The sequence below is a fragment of the Aspergillus clavatus genome, genomic scaffold, assembly GCF_000002715.2.
Source record: "Aspergillus clavatus NRRL 1 1099423829805 genomic scaffold, whole genome shotgun sequence".
Taxonomy (NCBI): Eukaryota; Fungi; Ascomycota; class Eurotiomycetes; order Eurotiales; family Aspergillaceae; genus Aspergillus; species Aspergillus clavatus.
In genome coordinates, this window is record NW_001517094.1 from 3,274,876 (window position 1) to 3,296,788 (window position 21,913).

Genomic DNA, 21,913 nt, shown 5'->3' on the forward strand with positions numbered 1-21,913 from the left:
GGGGGACTATCGGCTCAAGCCGATGGAAGTGCGCGGCAATAACAGGTCTGTGATGCCCTTAGATGTTCTGGGCCGCACGCGCGCTACACTGACAGGGCCAGCGAGTACATCACCTTGGCCGAGAGGTCTGGGTAATCTTGTTAAACCCTGTCGTGCTGGGGATAGAGCATTGCAATTATTGCTCTTCAACGAGGAATGCCTAGTAGGCACGAGTCATCAGCTCGTGCCGATTACGTCCCTGCCCTTTGTACACACCGCCCGTCGCTACTACCGATTGAATGGCTCGGTGAGGCCTTCGGACTGGCTCAGGGGAGTTGGCAACGACCCCCCAGAGCCGGAAAGTTGGTCAAACCCGGTCATTTAGAGGAAGTAAAAGTCGTAACAAGGTTTCCGTAGGTGAACCTGCGGAAGGATCATTACCGAGTGCGGGCCCTCTGGGTCCAACCTCCCACCCGTGTTTATTGTACCTTGTTGCTTCGGTGGGCCCGCCGTCTTCGCACCACACCTCTGTACCTAGATACCTAGACATTTCTGCAAAATGTTCTGGAAATGCTGATTACACACACTATGTTGACTCATATGCACTGAAGATAGAGTTGCGGCAACTTCGAGCCATTTTGACTCTCTTCTTTGTTAGTCTATCTACTCTGTGAGAATGCAAGCTGACTACTTAAAATTCGCGTCGAATACTAACTGCCTACATAGGAAATAGTACATATCGAACCTAGTCACCACTACCACAGGATGGTCCATGGTTGACCTAAGCATTACTCTTAAGGTACTCTTATGGTCCGTAGTCCGTACCGGCGTACACTGATGGCTACTACCTACAGAGTAGAGTAGGTATATCTACCAAGATGTTTAAACACTGTGTATATTGTTGACATTGGCACTAGTCTGTATGATCGAGTAGGCTACTGCAAGCGTGAATACTTTCAGTGGTATCGTATGAGCAGAAAGGACCAACCATCTCTCGGCGCATGAGGTTTTACAAATCAGCAGGCTCGACCAGAAAGATTTATTAACTCGATGTTGAATGAGAAGATATCATAAGCCAGAAAATTCGGTCACCGTCGCACTAACCTCCTGTGCCCCTTTAAAACTACCGGAAAAGGCAAGGGAAAAGGAGGCAGAAATCATCCTGGCTCCTGCTTCTGAATACTCATCGTTCAGACTTGTCGACTCTTGCAAAGATAATCGGCGTTCGAAGAACAAAAGAGTGCACCAACATAACAGATGGGTCGAGCACCGTGGGGCGAGCTAATTGCCGGTGCCCTTGGGAAGATTTCCTCTTACGGCCTCAGATTCGCCAACAACCAAAGGCTCGGCTCCTGCACTACGAAGGCGAGATCCCTGCTACGAACAACCATTGGATTAAAGAATTGACGACGGTTCTATCCAGACTTTGTGAGAACCAATGCGATTCGGCGGCCATCTTGCGCTTGTAACAAAACGGACAGAATACGTACTGTGCCGAGTCTGTAACAGGCAGGGAGAAGAGAGACAGGTGAAGTGGAAACCCAGACTCGGAACATCAGGCGGCAGTCTGGCTGCCCTAAGCTTCATATGAGACAGCCGTAAGCAACGAACGCGGGTTTCTACCAGCCAAACGGAGCAAGAATGTGGCACAAGGGGAAGGACGGAGATGCACGGCCAAGCCAGCGAGCAGCAAGACGTCGAGCGCTGCTCCATCCATGACGAGCCTGCTGATCTGCTGCAGGTCAACCAAGGGCCGTATTTAGAGGTAGTAAAGCCCGACAAAAGGCGGCCTTCACCTGAAAACTTCACTCATTCAGCCAAATCACCAGTCGTGGTTACGTCGTGATACTCCATAGACGTAACAGAGACCAGCGCAGGCAGAAGCTTTCGCGCACCGATGCAGGAACCTTGTGGCGCTTTCACCGACAGCGATGTTTAAGATCACATGGTTGGGAGGCACAGGAGGAAGAAGGTCTTAGCACGCGCCCAGCAGCAGGTTTGATACATGCAAAGCATCCTCATGGGTCATGAGGTGAGTATCGGATGAAAACATGGACGGAAGACGGCAGAATCAGTCATACCGTCGGCTGTAATCGGTTTCCCACGAGGGCCCGGTGGTATTCAATCTCCAGTGTCGTCAGCTGCCGACAGTGGCTACCTGCGGGGCCTCACAGAGCCTGTTTTGAAGGAGCAGCACTGCCTGGGTTGATTTGCCATCAAAGCTGCCATATGCAACAAGTGACACTTGAAGAGTAAACAGAAGACAAATCAGATTTCGTTGCAAATCCAAGAACATGCAGAAGAACCAAAGAGAAAGACGGACAGATATGATGGTGCTATGCACAGAGGGATGATCTGTTTCGTCTCAGCTTCGGTGATGACCGTGATTGCTGCGCCTCACTGGAGTTGCCACAGCTCGGTAACTCGGACACTTCAGCCACAGCAAGTTTTCTGATGTCTTAAGGCGAACTCGTGGCAATTCTTCAAGAAGACACGTTGACAGCCGTAAATAGACGCGTAAATTGAAGCTTTAGTCCGGCGGAACAGACCATTGACACAACTGCTCCATAGTGTAGAACTGTTGTCTAAGATGTTGAATAATTATATAAGCAGGATGTAAGACCGGATTATACACCTGCATACTTAGCGTGCATAACTCTGCTTTCCCTTTAAACCATGTGTTTCCAAGTACGCTACGCTGGAAGGATTGGTTCACGTTACTAGGAGTAAACAAGCCATCGACTTTCCATCAGTAAGTAGTACGCACATCGTCAAAATCAGCAGAGTAACATCGATGCTCCGAACATCCCCAATAGCCATCCACCACCCATTCCTTGAACCCTCCCCTAGCAAAAGTACTCGCATCGTCAAGGCCTCCTCTAGACTCAACGCTATCAGGGCCAAAACGGCAGGTCTCTGAGTCTAGAATATTTGTCCAAAGTACATACTTCCCTTTTACGAACAACCATACTGAGTCGCTCGTACATACCCGTTCGTACAAACACAGAGCCAAAATAACTTACGCGTCATCACACCCCCGACGTCTCTCCTCTCTAAGCGCTCTGTCCTCCCCCAACGACCCAGTCAGCAGATAGTCTAGACAACACCTGCATGCACCAAGCCAACCTCACCCAGGGGCCTGCAGGAGCATTGATAACACTCTCCCCTGCTCGGGTTTCGGAGAGGATGAGACGAAAGCCCATGACTGGTCGACATGGAAGCCACACAACTTCGTGATATTAAATCGAGTTACCTAAAAGGCTACGGATGCATGGTGACCGGGTGGGCGTCAACAGTTGCATCCGTGACCCACCTGGAATAGGCTGACAGTGCATATGAATTTGGTCACCTGTTCGGCTAACCCGTTTGGAGACTGGGTTGTGTTGAAAAGGGTTATGATGATGAGTAGGTACTTCAATGTAAGGTGTGTGTGGTTGCGGAGAGTTGATGATTGGAGAGGAGGTGATCTCTTGCTACATGCTGAAACATCCTTGATTGATGTTTTCGTCGAGGTACTAATCTGTGTAACGAGTTTCCTATCTTCTAGACGTCATGCTGCATTGACATCTGTCAATGTCTACAACGTCACCACATCCCTCCTCAGGCAGATGTGCCTGTCCGCTGCACAGCATATGTTGTTCTAGCACTGGAACATGCCTAATGCTAGTATATCGACAATGTCGATCGTCATAGCTCATAAACCAACATCGTGCCGTACGGGTGCAGCCATGAGCCACTTCACTTTTTGTGGCATCCCCAATGTTCTTGGGAATACCGGAAAACCGGTATTCTCTATACCACAGGAAGCGATGCCAAAATCCAGAGCTCGGCCAGGACTCTCGTTTCCTCTATAACCCACCGGAAAGAGCGCAGGCTGAGTTCTGATGGTCGCGTATCTGAATCGATATTGAGTCGAAGTCTTAGCGAGGAATATCCCACTCAGGGCGACTTTGGGAACATAACAATACTGTCTGGGTCAGTTGAGAAATGATCTCAAACCCAAGCAAGGCCTTCAACATCTGGAACTATTGCTCACTCTCTTTTGCGAGATCTGCATTCCATACAAACCTCTGCCTTTGCAAGTGCATAGGGACACAGCATCTCATTATCCCAATGCAGCGCAGGTTCGAAAGGATGCCCAAATACTCAGGCATAGTGCTCCTTCCAAACATGCAATGTAAGCGCACAGATGGCCCTGAAGACCGATTGGAATTCTAGGCACTTATGAGACTAGCCGCCTGCAAGTTCTCTGGCAGTATCTCGAGGAAAAGATCTACTGTGCTAGTAAACCATCATTCTACTTACAGTTTAGGCCTCATGATGATGACATGGTTTGGAGAATGCTCATTATGGAAATCCAGAATACTGGGTGGCTGTGTTCATTTCAGAGAGAGGCAAGCCTGATTCATCCGTAATGAGGAGTTTTTGGCATGCATATAACTCTGCACCACTTGAGCATTGCTTTGGCCTCTGGGATCCTCGATAGAGAGATGATGCTATGGATGTGCTCGATGGTTAATTCCATAGATAGGTAGCTTTGAAGCAGCTCAAATACCATTCTTACGAGCTCAGGACTTGTGATGTTATGTCTGCAAGTGGGTAGTGATGTTTCTATGGGTCGTTGTAGACGATGTCTGCATTCTTATATTGCAAGAGCTCCAAGAAGGTCGCAGACTATTTGAGTCTTTATATAATGTGTCTCCCACCACTATGTTCCACAGCTCAGTTATGACCAAATTGCAAAGATATGTAGGTGGTTTGGGGGGACATTGGCTGATAAGTCTCGGTTCAATAATAGACGATGGACTGACCCAAGTCGAATGAACAGCTACTCTAATGATTGCCTTTGGAGCTCTATTTACACGCAGGACTCTATGAGGATTCTCAGGGTAAGCTCTCTTTCGCTAATTGATTGAAATATACCTACCGCTCAGCCAGCACATACTTGCTAAGGGAACCAGATAGTGTCTAGCTTGTGGTGGGAGCTACTATCTTTTGCGCTATCTGCTAGCAGGGTAACCAAGGCCTGAGTTTAATGAGAAAAACGCCTTGATTGCACAGGCAATCGAAGCCAGATAGGCTCCGTTCAGGCATTAAGTCGCACTGCCCCGAACCTCTGTCTGATCCTTGAACTTCTCTTTGGAGCCAAAATCACCATATGATGGCTAGCACATACCAAGTAGGCCGATGCGATACAGCATGACGATGCAGGGAGCTGGAATGCCCTAGGATTGATCGTGGCCATCGGTGACGACCAGCGGGCCGGCGGCCAACTGCTCGCCTTGTTCCAGGACGATCATCCTGAAGAAAAGACCAGAGTAGGCTGCTGGTTGAGACGGTCTCTTCCATGGCCCGATGAAGTATCCCTCGCGCAAAAGTTGCTCCTGTGGTATTCCTCATGAGAGGACATGTCTATGGAAGCAAGTCATGATCCTCTGAGTATTTGTGGTGCGAAAGGAAGAGTCATGATAGACCTTGAGTCGATCAAGACACCACTTCACCAGTCGTGGGCCGCAGGTCGTTCTCATCTACTTGGACCGACATCCATAGGTATCAAGTCAGAAAATCTCAACAAACCAAAGTCTGCGTCCGAGTTTACCTCAGAATCTCGGCTTTTCTCAAGGCACTAGCTTGGATGATCCGAGAGCGATTGTTCATTACAGGGCCGTTGAAGCATGAGTGCTTTGATTAGCGCTAGTCCGAGCCACATGGGCTAATCATTGTTCGGCAGGTCGAGAGCAGCATACTCATTATCAGTAGGATGAGCCTGGCTTGATATTGCGAGACAGTCACACATGGCGTATTACTGCTGAGCTCGCTTAGCTTCGTCAGGTAGACTAGTTTCAAAGGTACCTCTGGCAGTCCTTATTCAGCCGGTTGACTTCCCAAGTTCATAGCTCCATGGGTCATGGGTCAACACCCGAAGATATCGGTGAATAGATTTCCTTGTGACCTGCCCATCAACAGGAAGACGGTGGTAGCTGAGGTTGGTCTTTGGGTTAGATCTCTATCTTGGATGGTCCATTGTACGCTATGATTTGCATTAGATGAGTCTGTTAGCAGAGAAATACAAACAATACTTGACGGTTCGATGCAGTAATGCAGAACCTTGCTCAATCAAAATGTTCGAGACAACCATGTGAGGGCCAGTATTCTGTGTATCGATCTATGACTCGATGGTAGGGGATTAAAGACGTTGTTTCTTACCAGCGCAGGGTTGCAGTCTGCGTTGACGAGATGTATCTTGATAGCACAGTAGGAATACTCTGTGCAGATGCTATTGAATGGATTATTGTGGTTATTGGTTCGCATTCGAGGCTTCATCCGTGGATCATCTAGGTATCTTACTCCACATTATCTACAGGTGGTCAACCCCTGGTACCTGATTATCTGATGCGTGGTTCCTTGCAACGAGATGAGTACATACTTAGAAGAATGACGGAATGATAGGCCCATTGAAACTAACAATCAATAAATAGTATCAACATGTTGATAAAATCACTCGAGTAAGTAGATAGATGAACAGTGGCTGCACTGCATGGTTCAATGACGTGAGACAAGAGACACTAATGTAGGGGGGCCTTCGCAGGGAGAACCTCTTGCTTCTGATGAATCAACTATCTAGACGAAAAAGTCCATCTGATCGTTATTTTATGTCTCAATTGACTAATACTCATCAGTTGATAATTGCTGTACATCACTATAGTTAATAGACTCAATGACATAGGACTCGATGGAACTTCTTGGTCTTAAAGCACTTTGTTTTCTATCCTTCCATTGGATACTCGTCTCTGGGCATTTCCAATGAAATGGCTGAGTATATTGTCGTCTGTGTCATATCGTGCGGGAAGAAGGATTACCATCATGACGGAAGATCTGAAGGGGAAAAGGAGTACGAATACTCTGCAGATATGCTGTGTTGATTTGTGCCCCTGAGGATCTTGAAGATAGAGAGCATGGGACGGAGTATCTACTGTCAGGGGAACCGTTGCTCCTTACCGAAAGAGTCGAGACTCGAAATACCTCATAGCCCGAATCCCAACTGAGTTGCATGTCCCTCATGAGTGTGTCCGGAGCCACACATCACTCATTATTGGCTTCAAATCTCCGACGTGTTCTTCCACTGCGAACCCTGTTGCGAAAATATCCACCATGTCAGACCCCGATAAAGAGGCGTAAAACAAGATTTCCCCCCCCCTCGCTATTTAACGTGAACGGGACAAGAAACGGAATACCCCGCTTTGATGGTCGCTGCTGATCATCGCACTACTAGATAGTTGTTGTTGCTGTTGTTGTAGTGAGCTGGGTCGACAGTATCAGGTTGCAATCCAAGTAGTAGATAGATGATAGATAGATAGTACCTAGTAGGGGCAGATCACATGTTACCGAGATACATCTTCCTCTCCCCTGCTTTCTGCTTCCACATTGGTTTCTACTCTCGCCGAATATTGCACAATCTACATAAAAATCCATCTCCCTTACGTCGTCATCCAAACAGAAAAGCCATCTCCAGTCTCCACATCGGAAGATGGTCATTATCAGCACCTCCAGATCTTCAATGTTTCTCCATGGGGTCTATGAGTCTTTCCGACAGAATTCATGACTCCCCAGTCCCCACGGGCATTTCCAGTTCCCCACAGACTGAGGGGGGGGGGGAAGTCAAAAAGACAAAAATGATCGAGTATCCAATTCATTCAAGGGCACCTTCATCCAGAAGGATATGGAGTAGACAGCACTAAGTCAAAGAAACAGCACTATCCATCGTGCTGCCTACCATGCTGCCACACTCAAGCTCCCACTAACACGGACTAGTGGAGTAGTGACAGTGGCCCGTGGATGCTAGGCAAGGCTATCTAGCTATCCTCCAGATGAGTTCCATTTTTCCTTGTCTATGGCAAGAGCATGTACAAGGACTGGACAGTCTCTGTGCACCTACCAAATTCGAAGCAACTTCTTCCTAGGGAGCCAATTGGCTACATTTTACTCGGTGCTGTCTAAAAACCTGGGCAGTCTGCATAGCACTGTCAAATGCTCATTCTGCTCAATGTGTCCATGCCGATCACCGAGGTAGATGGAGCCCGAAAATGAGACTCCAACTCCTCAAGGGATCATATCTCGAACTAGGAAGAAACTAAAGTGCCACTCGCAATTTCCCACCCTTCTAATTTGCTCCCCCGCAAGGCTAAGAGACTAAAATCCTTTCCATGTTGTGCTCTAACTCATAGTAGTGCAGCATTGCGGTCCGGGGTGCACGGCTCACTCCCGCTCAGCATAGTTTGATTCTAGCCCAAGCAAACGGCGAAGTGTACAAGCAATTGAGTATCGACCCTCCTCAGGTCCCTGCTGCGGGTACTGGAGAAGCTCCACTGCAGTCTTTCTCACTCAAAGACAGCAGGGAAAGATTAAGACACACCTTGCTGATCGGCATGCTATTGTCGAGCGGGAACGAAAAGGGAATGACCTCCGCGGTATGGGCTGCAATCGTCCCTGCCGCTGACATCAGTTGTCGTGGCTAGAGAATGGGAGGCCTTCCAACATAAGTTAGTTCACGTGGTGATCGAGCATACTCCTCGGTCTCACTCCTTGATAACAGCTGGATATGGTAGGGAAACCGGAAGTCAATAGTCAATAGTGTCCTGCACAGGTGCAGACATAAAAGGAGCCACTCCGGCCTCGAGACTGAGATCTCGATCTGAACTTCCTGCAGGCGTCAAGTGCTGGCCATCTTCCCTTCGTGAAGAGCTCTAGACCCAGCATGCGTTTCTCAACCGTTCTCTCGGCCCTTTTGCTTTCCAGCACCGCGCTGGCCACACCAGCCCAGGTCTCCTCGGTGCTCGGTGCTGTGACACAGGGGAATGCAGCGGAGGAGCAGTCGGTAGCCCGAACACCGGCGGCGGCAGAGGCTACTCCGGCTGCACAGCCAGGTACCGCCAACAACCAGCAGAACGCCAATGTCGCCAAGAATCAGGAACAAGAAGGCAGTGCTGACCCTCAGTCAGCACCCACGGCCAATTTCAACCCCCAGCAGGCACCCGCAGCCGGTGCCAGTTCTCAACAAGCTCCCACGGTCAATGTCAAACCCGAGTCAGCAGCTTCCAGTGCCAAAGCCGAACAACCCACTGCACAGGCTGAGCAGCCGGCAGCTAGCCAGAATACCCAGCAGAGTGTCAGCCAGGACGGTGGAAGTCCACTGAGCATCTTGACCGACATTCCACTGGTATCAACACTCACTGGTGAGAAAACAAACAGCAATTCTCCAGTTACAACTGCTGCCTCTGGGGAGAGCTCCTCTACATCTGAGGCTGCCGCTCCAACTGCAGCTACATCATCCACTAGCAAGAGCGGTGAATCAAGCTCCTCGTTACTGGGAGATGGGTTGGATGGTTTTTCCGGAAACATCTTTAAGGACCTCAAGAACTTGTTGGAGGGCATTTCAGGCCTTCTCTCTCCCACTTTGCTGAAAGACATCGAATCTTTCTTCCACCACTTCGCATATCTGTTCGATGACAAGACTACCGACCAGACCAAGTCGTTGATTGACACTGGATACAAACTCCTCACCCCTGAGCTGACCAAGGAAGTGCTGGGTCTTTTGGAAAACGCAAATGCTTTGCTGACACCAAACTTTGTGAATGAGACACAAGAGCTGATCGGAGCAGTCGGCCCGCTGCTCTCGCCTCAACTGTTCAAGCAGATCTCTAACTTGCTGAACAATGGTAACAGTCTGCTGACCGCTGATTTTGTCAAGGAGGTCAATGGTCTGATTGGCAACGCCAATACCCTGTTGACAGCCGACTTCGTCAAGGAGATCAAGCAGCTTGTTGACGCTGTCGGTCCACTGCTGTCTCCTGAGCTGTTCAAGCAGATCTCCAACTTGCTGAATAATGGTAACAGTCTGCTGACCGCTGGATTTGTCAAGGAGGTTAATAGTCTGATTGGCAACGCCAATACCCTACTGACGGCCGACTTCATCAAGGAGACCAAGCAGCTCATCAATGCTGTCGGTCCCCTGCTGTCTCCTGAGCTGTTCAAGCAGATCAGTGGTCTGCTGAACAATGCCAACAATCTCTTGACGCCTGAATTTGTCAAGGAGACCTCCAGCCTGATTGGAGCTGTTGCTCCTGTCTTAACCCCTGAGCTGTTCAAGGAGATTGGCACTCTACTGGTCAATGCCAACAGTCTCCTGACTGCCGATTTCGTGAAGGAGACCAGGCAGCTTATCAAGGCTGTTGGTCCTCTCCTGTCTGCAGATCTGTTCAAGGAGATCAGTGCCCTGTTGAATAACGCCAATGATCTATTAACACCTGAATTCATCAAGGAGACTTCCGGTCTAATTGGAGCAGTTGCTCCAGTTATCACTCCTCAGCTGCTCAAATCCGTCAACTCGTTGCTGAACAACGCCAACGATCTTTTGACCCCGACCTTCGTCAACGAGACCCAGGGTCTGATTGGTGCTGTGGCGCCCAACATCACTCCTCAGCTGTTCAAGGAAATTGCGAGCCTGCTGAGCAATGCAAACCACCTGTTGTCTGATGATAGCATCGAAGACATCCAAGGCTTGCTGGATAATGCCATTGACTTGCTGACACCCGAATTTGTGAAGGAAACCAAGGGCCTGATTGGCGACGTCTCGCCAGTCATTACACCCGCACTGCTGGGACAAGTTGGTGGTCTCTTGGGCAATGCCAATGACCTGCTCACACCCAAGTTCGTCAACGAAACAAGAGATTTGATCGATGGCATCTCCCCTGTCATCACCCCTGAGCTTCTGGTGGAAGTCGGTGGTCTGCTGAGCAATGCCAACAAGCTGCTCACAACCAAGTTCGTCGAGGAAACTCAGAACCTGATTGACAGCGTCGGACCGGCCCTCACCCCGGCCCTCTTCACCAATGTCACCTACGTCCTGGGCAACGCAACCCAATTGCTAACGCCCAAATTCGTCAATGAGACGAGAGACTTGATCGATGGCGTCTCCCCCGTCATCACCCCCGACCTTCTTGTGGAAGTTGGTGGTCTCCTTAACAACGCCAATGATCTTCTCACCAGGAAATTCGTCAATGAAACACAAATCCTGATCGAGGATGCTTCTGAAGTAAGTTCTTCCCAATCTAAAAAATTCGATGGTAAAGGATGATGTACTGACTCTCCGCCTCAGTTGCTCCCCGTCCTGGTAAAGATATTGGGCACGTTGTAAGCGACATGAGGCCGCCCTACACTCGGGGCTTATGATTGAATGGACAGCTAATCTAATTTCTTTTCTTATTTTCCTTTTCCACATATATGAGAGCTAATCACGTCGTTCATGTTTGACGAGCTTGATGTTGAAGGTCATTGTGTGCCAGGACATCAAGGTCGGGTACGATTCATGTCTCTATAATCATGTCCATAGCCCTTAGGAAACCTGAACAAATCATGTCAAGAGAGGTTATTTGCGCGTTGCCATAGTAGTATCAGTACTACTAAACAGGCTTTGTGAATGTATTCACTGGGAGTGCGGTCCGGTGGGAGGGTGCAGGTACCCACTGCGATTCCCTCTGCGTCTGCTGCCCCAGAGCCTTTATTCCGTCAGGTTGACTGTAAATGACATACTTCATGCCAGAGTCATGATGATGAGTGCTCCATATTGTCGAGAAACCCATGCGACCGGCTCACCCTGCACGGCGAAACCGATCCCCAGAAACGGACGGAGTCTTCGACACAGCGACTCCTGTAGTCTATTACGTCGCACAATAGCAGCGCATTCCTCCGAGCCCTCGCGCCCCAGATATGCGAGCGCGCTCTGCAATCCCTCACTGCCAAGTGTAGTGCCCGTATCGCCCAAAAAAATTCCATTCTCGTCATCGAAGCATCCTCACGCTGGAATCTCCGACGCCTTGACCTCCTGATACTTCGATAGCACCTTCATCTCCGTATTCCTCTCCTTGACCTTCTTGTCGATCGCCTTCTGGACCTCCTCGCGCTTCTTCTCCGCTTCCTCCAGCTTTCGCTGCACCTCTTTCGCGATCTGCTCCTGGGCCTTTAAAGCGGCTTCCGGGGAGGGATATTCTTCACGTAGCTGGCTGAGTTGCGCGCGCACGGAGACGTCGTCGAGGTCGAGGGGTGTGCAGGTGACAGGATTGTATTGGTAGGGTTTGAGTTCGGAGGGAACGCGGATGGAGGGAAGGGATTCGTGGATGGGGACGGAACGGATTGGGGAGTCAAGGGCGACTGGTTGGGAGATTGGGCTGGGGGGAGTCGGCTCGGCGGGTGGTGAGAGAGGCAGTTGATTCATTTTTTTTCCCTCGGAACGACGTAGAGATTTGGATGTGTTGCTTTCGATGTGATGGCTATTTTGCAGATAAATGTATGAATATCTACCTCTGTACCACAGTATTGCATTGTTCGCTGCATGCCGGGATGCCGAAGTGGGTCTATAGCGGTGGAGTTCTGCCGGTCTTATATGTGGGTCACCGCTTTATTTGTATGCGGCGATGTCAATGCGTTCGTCGAAGCACCTGAGGCGTGCACTCATAGATACACTATAGAAGTCATCTGTCTTAATTCAATGAGAAGGAAGAACAAGAAGGGCGCTTTTGATTGGCTTTAAAGCCTTGCCCATTATGCAGGCTTTTGGTATGTACCGCCTTGCCCCATCAGACGCCATGCGATGACCTCATGTCCGATATGAAACCATACTTATTTATATACTACAGTTCCGAAAAATAGAAGAGTAAGTGGATTGCCTGGAAGATATCGCCGATGCTAAGCCTTGTGATTAGCCTAGATTTGAATTCATCCTCAGAGTAAGTATCAGTCAGGTGTTTTGAGATGGAATCTACGCTTGTGCTAACCATATACTCTCGCTCTAGATCATCGATCTCAACAATGTCCCCCTCGCGACTGGAACGGCTTTTGTCAAGTGGCGTCTGCCTTCGTCCAGCACTACCGAGCATCATGGACATACAGATAAAGCCATCATCATCGATCATAGGGCGCACTGGAATTACGAGAAGAGCCTGCAGGTCAGGCTTACCATCGATCGCAACCAGACTCTCCACGAGTGCGAGATCGTCTTCGAGATCATACAGGAGCTTGGCTCAGGGGGAAGCAGTGACAAGAACCTCCTCGGAAGAATCAGGCTCAACTTGGCCGAATATGTGGACAAAAGTGACGACGAAGAGGGGATTGTCAGGAGGTACTTGATGCAGGACAGCAAGATTAACAGTACGCTGAGGATCGGAATTGCGATGCGCCAAATTGACGGCGACAAGAACTTTACCACGTATGCACATTTCTCCTACTGATTTAATCGTGGGGAATTTGTTACTGATCGCTAGCAGCCCTCCCCTGAGATCGGCCGCAGTCTTCGCGGGTATCGCAGGCGTAGTTTCTGCGGAACAAGGTGAACATGATGACCTGGGAAGGCTTCCATCAATTCACACGCAAAGTAGAGAGGTCGCCGACATGCAGGACATGTACCGTCGCACCCTCGCTGCTTCCTGGCTGTCTGGCACGGACGACATCCCTGCCGATAAACTCATCGAGGAACTCTTTGCCACTGGTTCTTGCGGAAATGATGATTACAACCATCCTCGCTCAAGATGGTCGGGCGAATATCAACATGAGCTGCGCCCTGATAGTTACACCGACACAAGACAAACTAGATCGGGGAACAGACTGTCTCCCAGTTTTGAGAGACGACCAAAGAGCTCATCAAGCCAATTTCGCAACGAAATCAAAGGTTCTAATACCTCCTCGGGATCCACCAGGAAAACAGGCAGCATCCAGAATCAGCTATACGACAATCCAAATGGCAAGTCTTGGAGAGGTCGTAGTGAAGCTGACGAGGTATCTGAGTTTGATGTCCGGGAAGATTTGAGGAGCTGGGAAGTTTCTGTTAGACAATAACTGCATAGCGTGTGTTTTATATTACGATGACCGTTCTATAAATTGAAAGTAAAATACTTTAATCTCCATTCTCATGATGTATGTGAGTTGATTTCAACAGGGCGATATATTGAGGCCTGAGGCAAACTTCAGATTGTCCGCTTCCGCTTACAGTATAGCTTACTTTTCATTGATAAGATTGCGCAGAGCTTCCAAAGATTATTGATTGCGAAGAATTCATGGAGCGGCTGGCTCGGAACAATTCGCCCTCTTTTCCATATGCTATCACGATTTGCAGGACGGACAGCAGGGCGGCGTTTAGGCTGTCACTACAATTCCCCCTGTAGAGAAAGCTTACTATCTCTGACAGGCTATCAGCGCGATGCATCCATCCGATTCCAGAGCACTGAGCCCGATTCGACCGACAAGCAAGCATCTCGTCCTCGATATCGACGCAAGCTGAGAGACCATGCCAAAAAGCAACCTGAGAGTCGGAGGGTAACCCTTGATGTCGATTCGTTAGGAAAGCCCGGGGAGATCGTGGTCTTGCCGCATCGAGACCGACGCCGTCGAATTTCAAAAGTCAAGAACACATCGAGCGACACGTCTTCTCTTCCGTTCATGCTAGAAGATGTCGAGTATGACGAGGTTATTCCTAGTTCTGCTGCAATTCTTGAACGTATTCAAAGCTTCTGCGAGCCTCATCGACCCCGCGATAAACTGAATCTTACCGACTGGGACGATTTACGCACCAAACTCCAGTTGTCCTTCACTTTTCAACAACTGACAGACTACATTCAAAGTGCTAAAGCGCAGAACGAGGAGGGTGTAACACATCAGGGAAAGCATATTGCCGTCTGGAGGCCAGGTACCTCCGCTTTCCTCGAAACGGGCCCTGTCTCGCAGGGAGGCGTCGCAGACAGAGTCGCCGTGGCGCAGGCTTTGAAAGGAAAGCAACTGGTCGCTGAAAGAATCCTCCGGGACTGCTGGCAACTTGGTGTTGCCGGCGAACTTGGTCAGCTCGATATCCGTCTTCCGGCACATTCGCTATCGCTACTTCTCCAATCTGAGCATTTCTCCTTTGAAGAATTGGCCAGCTTACACGATGCGAAGATTGACATCACGCGCTCGTTGGGTCTTGTGAGGATTACTGGCAATCAGCATGCATGCGAGTCGATTTGTGAAATCATATACGATGCAACGAATCGGATTCGACAAGAGGAGATCGACTTGTACACACTCGAAAGAGCCAAATCTAAGGGCGAGCGGGTTTTCAGTCCGGAATTTCTGTCTTGGGTCGGCAACACTTATGGAGTTGCGTTTGAAGGCCCACCACAGGCCCCAACCAAGATCTTCTATCTTGCAGAGAACAGAGAGAACGCGGATAACGCTCGCAGAACCTTGAACCTAGCGATCTACAGCCTGACATCTCCCGCAATACCTTTCGGCACCTACTTGTCTGCCTCACAGGTGGCTAGTGTGTACAATGTTGATCCAGAGCAGAACGTTTCGTGGTTTGATAGGCAACATGCATGGTTTCGATGGGCCATGTCGTCTACTCAAACCTCTGAAACGAAAGTACTAGATACTCCTTTTTACGATAAACATCAATCGCGTCTGTCGGACGAGCTCCTCAACGTACTGCGCAAAAAGTCTCCATCTATAGCAGAGAGCACAGGCATCAGGGAGAGCATAACGGCCGCAGTCGGCAGGTGTCTTTTCATGCGCAGCCCTTCCTCTGAAGCTCAGACCGTCAGTGCTTCTCAACTGGGCAGGATGTCTCTCCCTCGCACGTTTACCACAGATGTTCCTCGTGTAACATCATTTCTTCGTATGCTCACGGCACAGGCGCCTGGGGATGATCAACGGCTTCATCTCTTTCGGTTGATTCCAACAGCTGCGAATGCAAACTCTTTCCCACGACTTGAAATGGAGGTCGCAGTCAAGAAAACACCAGATATCTCCAACTCCGAAGTAGAAGTCATCGTTCGTGGTATGCGAGCCGAGGTGGCCGAGAGCAGCGTTGACTATCTGCTCCCGGAGAATGGCCTTGACCTTCGCTTCACACGGAAGCTATATCGCGATTTATTGGGTACATCTGGGGAGAATGAGTCGGTTGCAGAGGCTACTGTAGAGAGCATTCGGGCTTGCTTGCAGGATGTCTTCTTGAAGCGAATGCGAAGTGAGGGAGAGTCACCTCTTCCTGCTTTCACTCGGGTCCCGGTCCCCGATGGTCTCTTGACTCTAAATAAGCCCAGCGTGACAATAACTTCGCAGGAGCAAGACTCGTCGAGTGGATACACCACAGCAGAGTATATGTTCCTGCCGGTGAATGACATTCGTGGCACTCGCATTCATCGCTACGATTTCCAAGGTCAACAGCTCAACTACTCTTTCTACGAGAGCGGCCCATTCAACCCTTACCGGACGACGGACATTTCACTCAGCATGGACGCCACTGAGATTGGCGGATCTTCCACCGCTGCGAAGGAGTCTGGGTCTCAAGATCCGCTCCATCTCGAATTCAATGGGTTCTACGGTGCTGCTTGCTCTTTGGCATTTGAGCTGGATAAGGCTTGGCGTATGGATGTGGTCTAAGGGATATTTCATTGTCTCATGTATTACTAGATTATGGAGGTTAATGATCCACGTACTCACCTCTTCCTATTAGAACAATGTATATATATATAACTCACCATTATTTTTACACTGACTGGATCAGCCGGGTACCACCAATATTGCCCCACAGAATTTCACAAAGTTACCTGATTATGCAATACAAATGGACGAGTCGATCATGTGTGAATCTCAAAGTGTTTCAGTCACTGACTGTCGGTATGCTTCAATCATCTCGTCCAGTCACCTGTCAAGCCTTTACCGAAACAGGCAATCCATCACAGGCACCCAAATCTCTTCGTGCTCGAAAGTCCAAGAGAATCATCAACTGGATGATATGTGAATGTAGTTTCTGACCAGTCAAAATTATTACTGAACGATGTTCAATGTCAATCAAATGGGGGGAAATAATATGACCTTCATGAAGTGCCCCATAGTAGTGTAGACTCCATCGCTCCTGGTCGGCGGGCATTTGACGTAGCTAACGAGGGGCTCCGCATCTGATCCGTCGAGTTGGGCTGTCCTTTTGTGCTGCGGGACTTGTCCGCCTCAAGGTTACCCCAAAGTCCCGGTCTCTGCAATTCTGTGGCTCCATTTCCACTTCTATCATTCATATATACTCGTCGTGCCATCATTGACCGAGGACCTTTTTCCACACTTCCCCGGTCCTTTCGGAAGGCTCTGGATTACAGCCAGCTTGCTCCGTCCCACCTAGCCATGAAGGTGGTGCGGACCCGGAAATAGCATAGGCATGGAGAAAACACGAGTCGCTAAGGTTTGATCCATGAGTGTATCCCTCTTGCAACGCATGGATCTGACAGTTTCCCCTGTTCTCTCGAATCTCAGGTTGAAGATGTGACCTTGGCGCGTCGTGGTGAGCAGGTCGTCGGCACGCTTCACCTCACCCCTCACCATATCATCTTCTCGCACATCCCGCAAGGAATTGACAATGCGCAAGCCCAGGGTGCGCCTGTTCGGCCGAAGGAGCTGTGGATAACTTATCCGATCATTGCATTCTGTACATATCGCCCGAACCCCGCTGCATCCCGCCAACCGTCGTCCATCCGCCTACGTTGTCGAGACTTTACCTTCGTCTGTTTCTACTTCACGAGTGAGAGCAAGGCTCGCGATGTATATGAAAGTATAAAACTTTGGACATGCAAGATCGGCCGGATTGACAAGCTCTATGCGTTCACTTATCAGCCCCCGCCGCCGGAGCGAGAAATCAACGGCTGGGAACTGTACAATGCTCGCAAAGAATGGGCGAGACAAGGCGTGGGCCGGGACAGCAACGAGAATGGCTGGCGAATCTCTGAGATTAATATGGACTATGGGGTGAGTATCCTGCTTTTTTTTTTTTGTGTGATGTCATCGGATAGTTGCATTGACTCTGGGTTCCTCAGTTTTCACCGACGTACCCTGCTCTTCTACCAGTGCCCGCTACGATTTCAGATAATACGCTCAACTACGCGAGCCGATACAGATCGAGAGCAAGGGTGCCTGTTCTGACATATCGTCACCCCATAAACAACTGCTCGATTACCAGAAGCTCTCAACCTCTGGTGGGTGTGCGGCAGAACCGGAGTATTCAGGATGAAAAGTTACTGGCAGCAATCTTCTCGACCTCCCGAGCAGAGCGGCCGTTGGCAAACTTCACTCCGCCACCTCTCGAACATGACTCGTCAAACTCAACACAGGGCGATGCTTCATCGAGTCGGTCCTTAACTGAACTGACGAACGCCGAGGAGTTGGAAGACGAGATGCTCGCATCGTTCCGCGGGGATCCCGAGGAACAACCCCAGATCTATGGCGCCCAGCAGCATAACCTGATTGTCGATGCCCGGCCGACAGTCAATGCCTTCGCAATGCAAGCCGTGGGTCTCGGCTCAGAGAATATGGATAACTACAAGTTCGCCACGAAAGCATATCTTGGTATCGACAATATTCATGTGATGCGAGACTCGCTTAATAAGGTGATAGATGCCTTGAAAGATTCGGATGTCACCCCGTTGGGTCCCAACCGGGATCAATTGGCACGGAGTGGATGGCTGAAGCATATCTCGGGGATTCTGGATGGCGCCGGATTGATCACTCGTCAGGTCGGCCTGCAGCATTCACATGTCTTAATCCATTGTTCAGACGGGTGGGATCGCACCGGCCAGCTCAGTGCTCTGAGCCAGATCTGTCTAGACCCTTACTTCAGAACGATAGAAGGATTCATGGTGTTGGTGGAGAAGGATTGGCTCTCCTTTGGACACATGTTTCGGCATCGATCCGGTCCTTTGAGTAGTGAGAAGTGGTTCCAGATTGAAAATGAAAGAATCGGAGGAGACTCAAGTCGTGGCTTCGGCGAACCTGGCGGTGCAAGCAAAGCCATTGAGAATGCCTTCCTCAGCGCTAAGGGCTTCTTCAACAGAGACAATACGAGTCGTGACTCTCTTCACGAGTCGGACGGAGAAATGCAAAGCTATGAATCTGACGGCCCTCGAAAGCCTGGCTCCGCGCCGAGGACCGTTGTCTCTGAGAAGGAAGTTACCAAGGTAAAAGAAACAAGTCCAGTGTTCCATCAATTCCTCGACGCAACCTATCAGCTCCTGTACCAACACCCGACGCGCTTCGAATTCAACGAGCGATTTCTACGACGTCTGCTTTACCACCTCTACTCGTGTCAATATGGTACTTTCCTCTTTAACAGCGAGAAGGAGCGACTAGATATGAGGGCAAAAGAACGCACTCGAAGTGTGTGGGACTACTTTTTAGCTCGGAAAGAACAGTTCCTCAACCCGCAGTATGACCCTCAGATCGATGACCACAAGCGCGGGAAGGAGCGCCTGATCTTTCCACGCATCAACGAAGTCAGATGGTGGAGTGAAGCATTTGGTCGAGCTGATGCCGAAATGAATGGGACCCGCCAACCCACCTCAGCCCCTCCCACCCGTCGCGATAGTCCTAGCTCGGAGGGTACGCCTACGCCAGTCTTGACAGGGATTGAAACAGCCCATCATTCTATGGGAAGCGGTACTTCTGGGAAAACGACCACGAATTCCGCCCCGACTGGACTAGCGGCGGTGACATCAGGGATTTCCAACTTGGCCTTTTCTAAAGGGAGTGATAACCCTCCGGAGCCAAAAAGCACCATGAGTCAAATGGAGCTTGAAATGCAATAGGCACGAAACAAACAAAAAATGGGAAGACGTAAAGCGAGTGATATGTGGTTTTTCCAGTCTACGAATTGACGTATGTTATGTTATGCTATGGTAGCGATACAGAGCCAGTCTGCGATAGGCCCAGAACATTATTCATATGCCTATATTCATTTATTGTGAAGCTCTCTGCTCATAGTCAGGAAAGGTTCCATGTCTATAACTTGGTTAACTATAAGCGGATGGTAGGTCTGAGATTTGATGGCCTTGGAGCCTGAAAAATAAGCTCCGCAAGCTAGATGTTTAGACTATTCCTAGATAGGCAAGGTGTTGGCGGAGTGCAAGCGAGGGTTGAGCCCTATCCCAGAATGGAAGGAGAAGCCCTATGCCCAAAAAATCCCCACTAACGCGGAAACTCTGAAATCCGGTCTGACGACTGCCGACCTCTTCGCCCTCGAACGACTTCCCACCTTGAGTGCACCGCTACCACCGGCCGTTTCTTCGACAACCCAAGAAACCAACCAGCAGAAACGCAATCATGGCCGCTGTCCAGGGAGCTATTTCGAAGCGCCGCAAGTTCGTCGCCGACGGTGTCTTCTATGCCGAGCTGAACGAGTTCTTCCAGCGCGAGCTGGCTGAGGAGGGCTACTCGGGCGTCGAAGTCCGTGTTACTCCTACCGTCACCGATATCAGTACGTTCGCCCGACAATAAGTCATTCCCTGTGAGAGCTGTGTGTGGAATTGGAACAATGCAATAAGGGATTTGGTGTGATGGGTTTGGGGAGAGGCAATCGGGGGCATACGTTGTGCCGCGACGGAAATTTTATGGGGGGGGATATAAATGTCCAGTCTTGCTAACGGATGCTCTCTTCGTGCAGTCATCCGTGCCACCCACACTCAGGAGGTTCTCGGTGAGCAGGGTCGCCGCATCCGCGAGCTCACCTCGCTCATCCAGAAGCGCTTCAAGTTCCCCGAGAACTCCGTTTCCCTGTATGCCGCCAAGGTCCAGAACCGCGGTCTGTCCGCCGTCGCTCAGTGCGAGTCCCTCCGCTACAAGCTCCTCAACGGTCTCGCTGTCCGTCGCGCCTGCTACGGTGTTCTGCGATTCATCATGGAGAGCGGTGCCAAGGGTTGTGAGGTTGTCGTTTCCGGAAAGCTCCGTGCTGCCCGTGCCAAGTCCATGAAGTTCACGGTACGTCAAACTCGCTTCTATTATTGGATTGGTTGGAATCCTGGAAGTTGGATTTTGGGGAAAGAAATACGCAAGGGATTGAGGAACTGCGAATGCTGGGATATGAATGGTTCGGTATAAAGATCGGTTTGACTGACATGGTTTCTTTTCTTTTACAGGACGGATTCATGATCCACTCCGGTCAGCCCGCCAAGGAGTTCATTGACAGCGCCACCCGTCACGTTCTCCTCCGCCAGGGTGTCCTTGGTATCAAGGTCAAGATCATGCGCGGCTCCGACCCCGAGGGCAAGGCCGGTCCTCAGAAGACCCTCCCTGACTCCGTCACCATCATCGAGCCCAAGGAGGAGCAGCCCGTTCTCCAGCCCATGAGCCAGGACTACGGTGCCAAGGCTCTCGCCGCCCAGCAGGCCGCCGAGCAGCAGCGGTTGGCTGAGCAGCAGGCCGCTGAGGGCCAGGAGGCTGCCCCCGCCGCCGAGGGTTACGCCCAGGAGTAAACTGGTTTCTTGCATTAGGCCCTGCTCTTTTTTCTTCGTTCCTGTCATCTTACCTATCTCTTACCTCACGCAATAAAGAACACTACATGAACTTCAATTGTCTCCCTCCCGCTCTCCCTCTCCCCCGCCAACAATATGTTCCCAACTGCTGAGGGAAAGAACTTTCCGTTACAGCCCTCGTCCTAGATCCCTAGTGAAAGACCTAGGTAGGAAAGACCAAAAAGTGATGTTTGAAATGAAAAATGAGATTACGGGACGGGAAAACTTGTCTTCTTTGTGTCTTCTATCCTCACAGGTTTTTCAGCTTCTGTGAGAGCCGGTAAATTAACCTTGCGCCGAGCGGAGTTGCGTTCAAACGCCTCAAGAAAGCCACTGCATACATACAAGGTTTATGGATCGCTCATAGAACTATCTATCACGGCTGGTAGATGCCGCGTAGTGTAATTATATTTTCGAATCACAGATAATGCTACAGAAGCTGCTGGTCACCATCTACCATAAGCTCTCGGACTCCCAGAGTTCAGTCGCCTACTATGGATATATTTGCACCTCAAGCTCTCATTGGATATTTCTACCACATGCATAGGTTGATATCTATATTTTACTCACATCATTCCTATCTG

The 21,913-nt window shown here is 49.9% G+C and overlaps 6 protein-coding genes across 6 annotated transcripts, besides 3 other annotated features; 5 read left to right on the forward strand and 1 right to left on the reverse strand.

Moving 5' to 3' along the window:
* The first annotated feature begins 22 nt into the window (after nucleotides 1-22).
* Nucleotides 23-364: a sequence feature (Protein overlapping with rRNA (ACLA_028940, EAW08168.1) was converted to a misc_feature.).
* Nucleotides 365-8,734: 8,370 nt separating this feature from the next.
* Nucleotides 8,735-11,173, forward strand: ACLA_028950 (uncharacterized protein; the record flags this gene model as incomplete). The annotated part of the gene is made up of 2 exons (XM_001269594.1): nucleotides 8,735-11,071; nucleotides 11,135-11,173. 2 exons carry the CDS (start codon nucleotides 8,735-8,737, stop codon nucleotides 11,171-11,173), a joined length of 2,376 nt encoding a protein of 791 aa, XP_001269595.1.
* Nucleotides 9,662-10,017: a microsatellite.
* Nucleotides 9,662-10,088: a microsatellite.
* A 396-nt stretch (nucleotides 11,174-11,569) lies between the features above and the next one.
* On the reverse strand, nucleotides 11,570-12,250 carry ACLA_028960 (uncharacterized protein; the record flags this gene model as incomplete). Its single annotated transcript, XM_001269595.1, has 2 exons — nucleotides 11,570-11,771; nucleotides 11,835-12,250. The coding sequence occupies 2 exons, from the start codon at nucleotides 12,248-12,250 to the stop codon at nucleotides 11,570-11,572; spliced, it is 618 nt and encodes a 205-aa protein (XP_001269596.1).
* Nucleotides 12,251-12,578: 328 nt separating this feature from the next.
* ACLA_028970 (N-terminal C2 domain-containing protein) lies at nucleotides 12,579-13,866 on the forward strand (the record flags this gene model as incomplete). Its single annotated transcript, XM_001269596.1, has 4 exons — nucleotides 12,579-12,591; nucleotides 12,672-12,688; nucleotides 12,828-13,240; nucleotides 13,299-13,866. The coding sequence occupies 4 exons, from the start codon at nucleotides 12,579-12,581 to the stop codon at nucleotides 13,864-13,866; spliced, it is 1,011 nt and encodes a 336-aa protein (XP_001269597.1).
* Nucleotides 13,867-14,124: 258 nt separating this feature from the next.
* On the forward strand, nucleotides 14,125-16,443 carry ACLA_028980 (putative respiratory complex assembly protein Rmp1; the record flags this gene model as incomplete). Its single annotated transcript, XM_001269597.1, has 1 exon — nucleotides 14,125-16,443. One exon carries the CDS (start codon nucleotides 14,125-14,127, stop codon nucleotides 16,441-16,443), a length of 2,319 nt encoding a protein of 772 aa, XP_001269598.1.
* A 769-nt stretch (nucleotides 16,444-17,212) lies between these two features.
* On the forward strand, nucleotides 17,213-19,628 carry ACLA_028990 (phosphatidylinositol-3-phosphatase YMR1; the record flags this gene model as incomplete). Its single annotated transcript, XM_001269598.1, has 3 exons — nucleotides 17,213-17,236; nucleotides 17,308-17,796; nucleotides 17,865-19,628. 3 exons carry the CDS (start codon nucleotides 17,213-17,215, stop codon nucleotides 19,626-19,628), a joined length of 2,277 nt encoding a protein of 758 aa, XP_001269599.1.
* Nucleotides 19,629-20,142: 514 nt separating this feature from the next.
* ACLA_029000 (40S ribosomal protein uS3) lies at nucleotides 20,143-21,290 on the forward strand (the record flags this gene model as incomplete). The annotated part of the gene is made up of 3 exons (XM_001269599.1): nucleotides 20,143-20,296; nucleotides 20,483-20,796; nucleotides 20,955-21,290. The coding sequence occupies 3 exons, from the start codon at nucleotides 20,143-20,145 to the stop codon at nucleotides 21,288-21,290; spliced, it is 804 nt and encodes a 267-aa protein (XP_001269600.1).
* Between the last annotated feature and the right edge of the window lie 623 nt (nucleotides 21,291-21,913).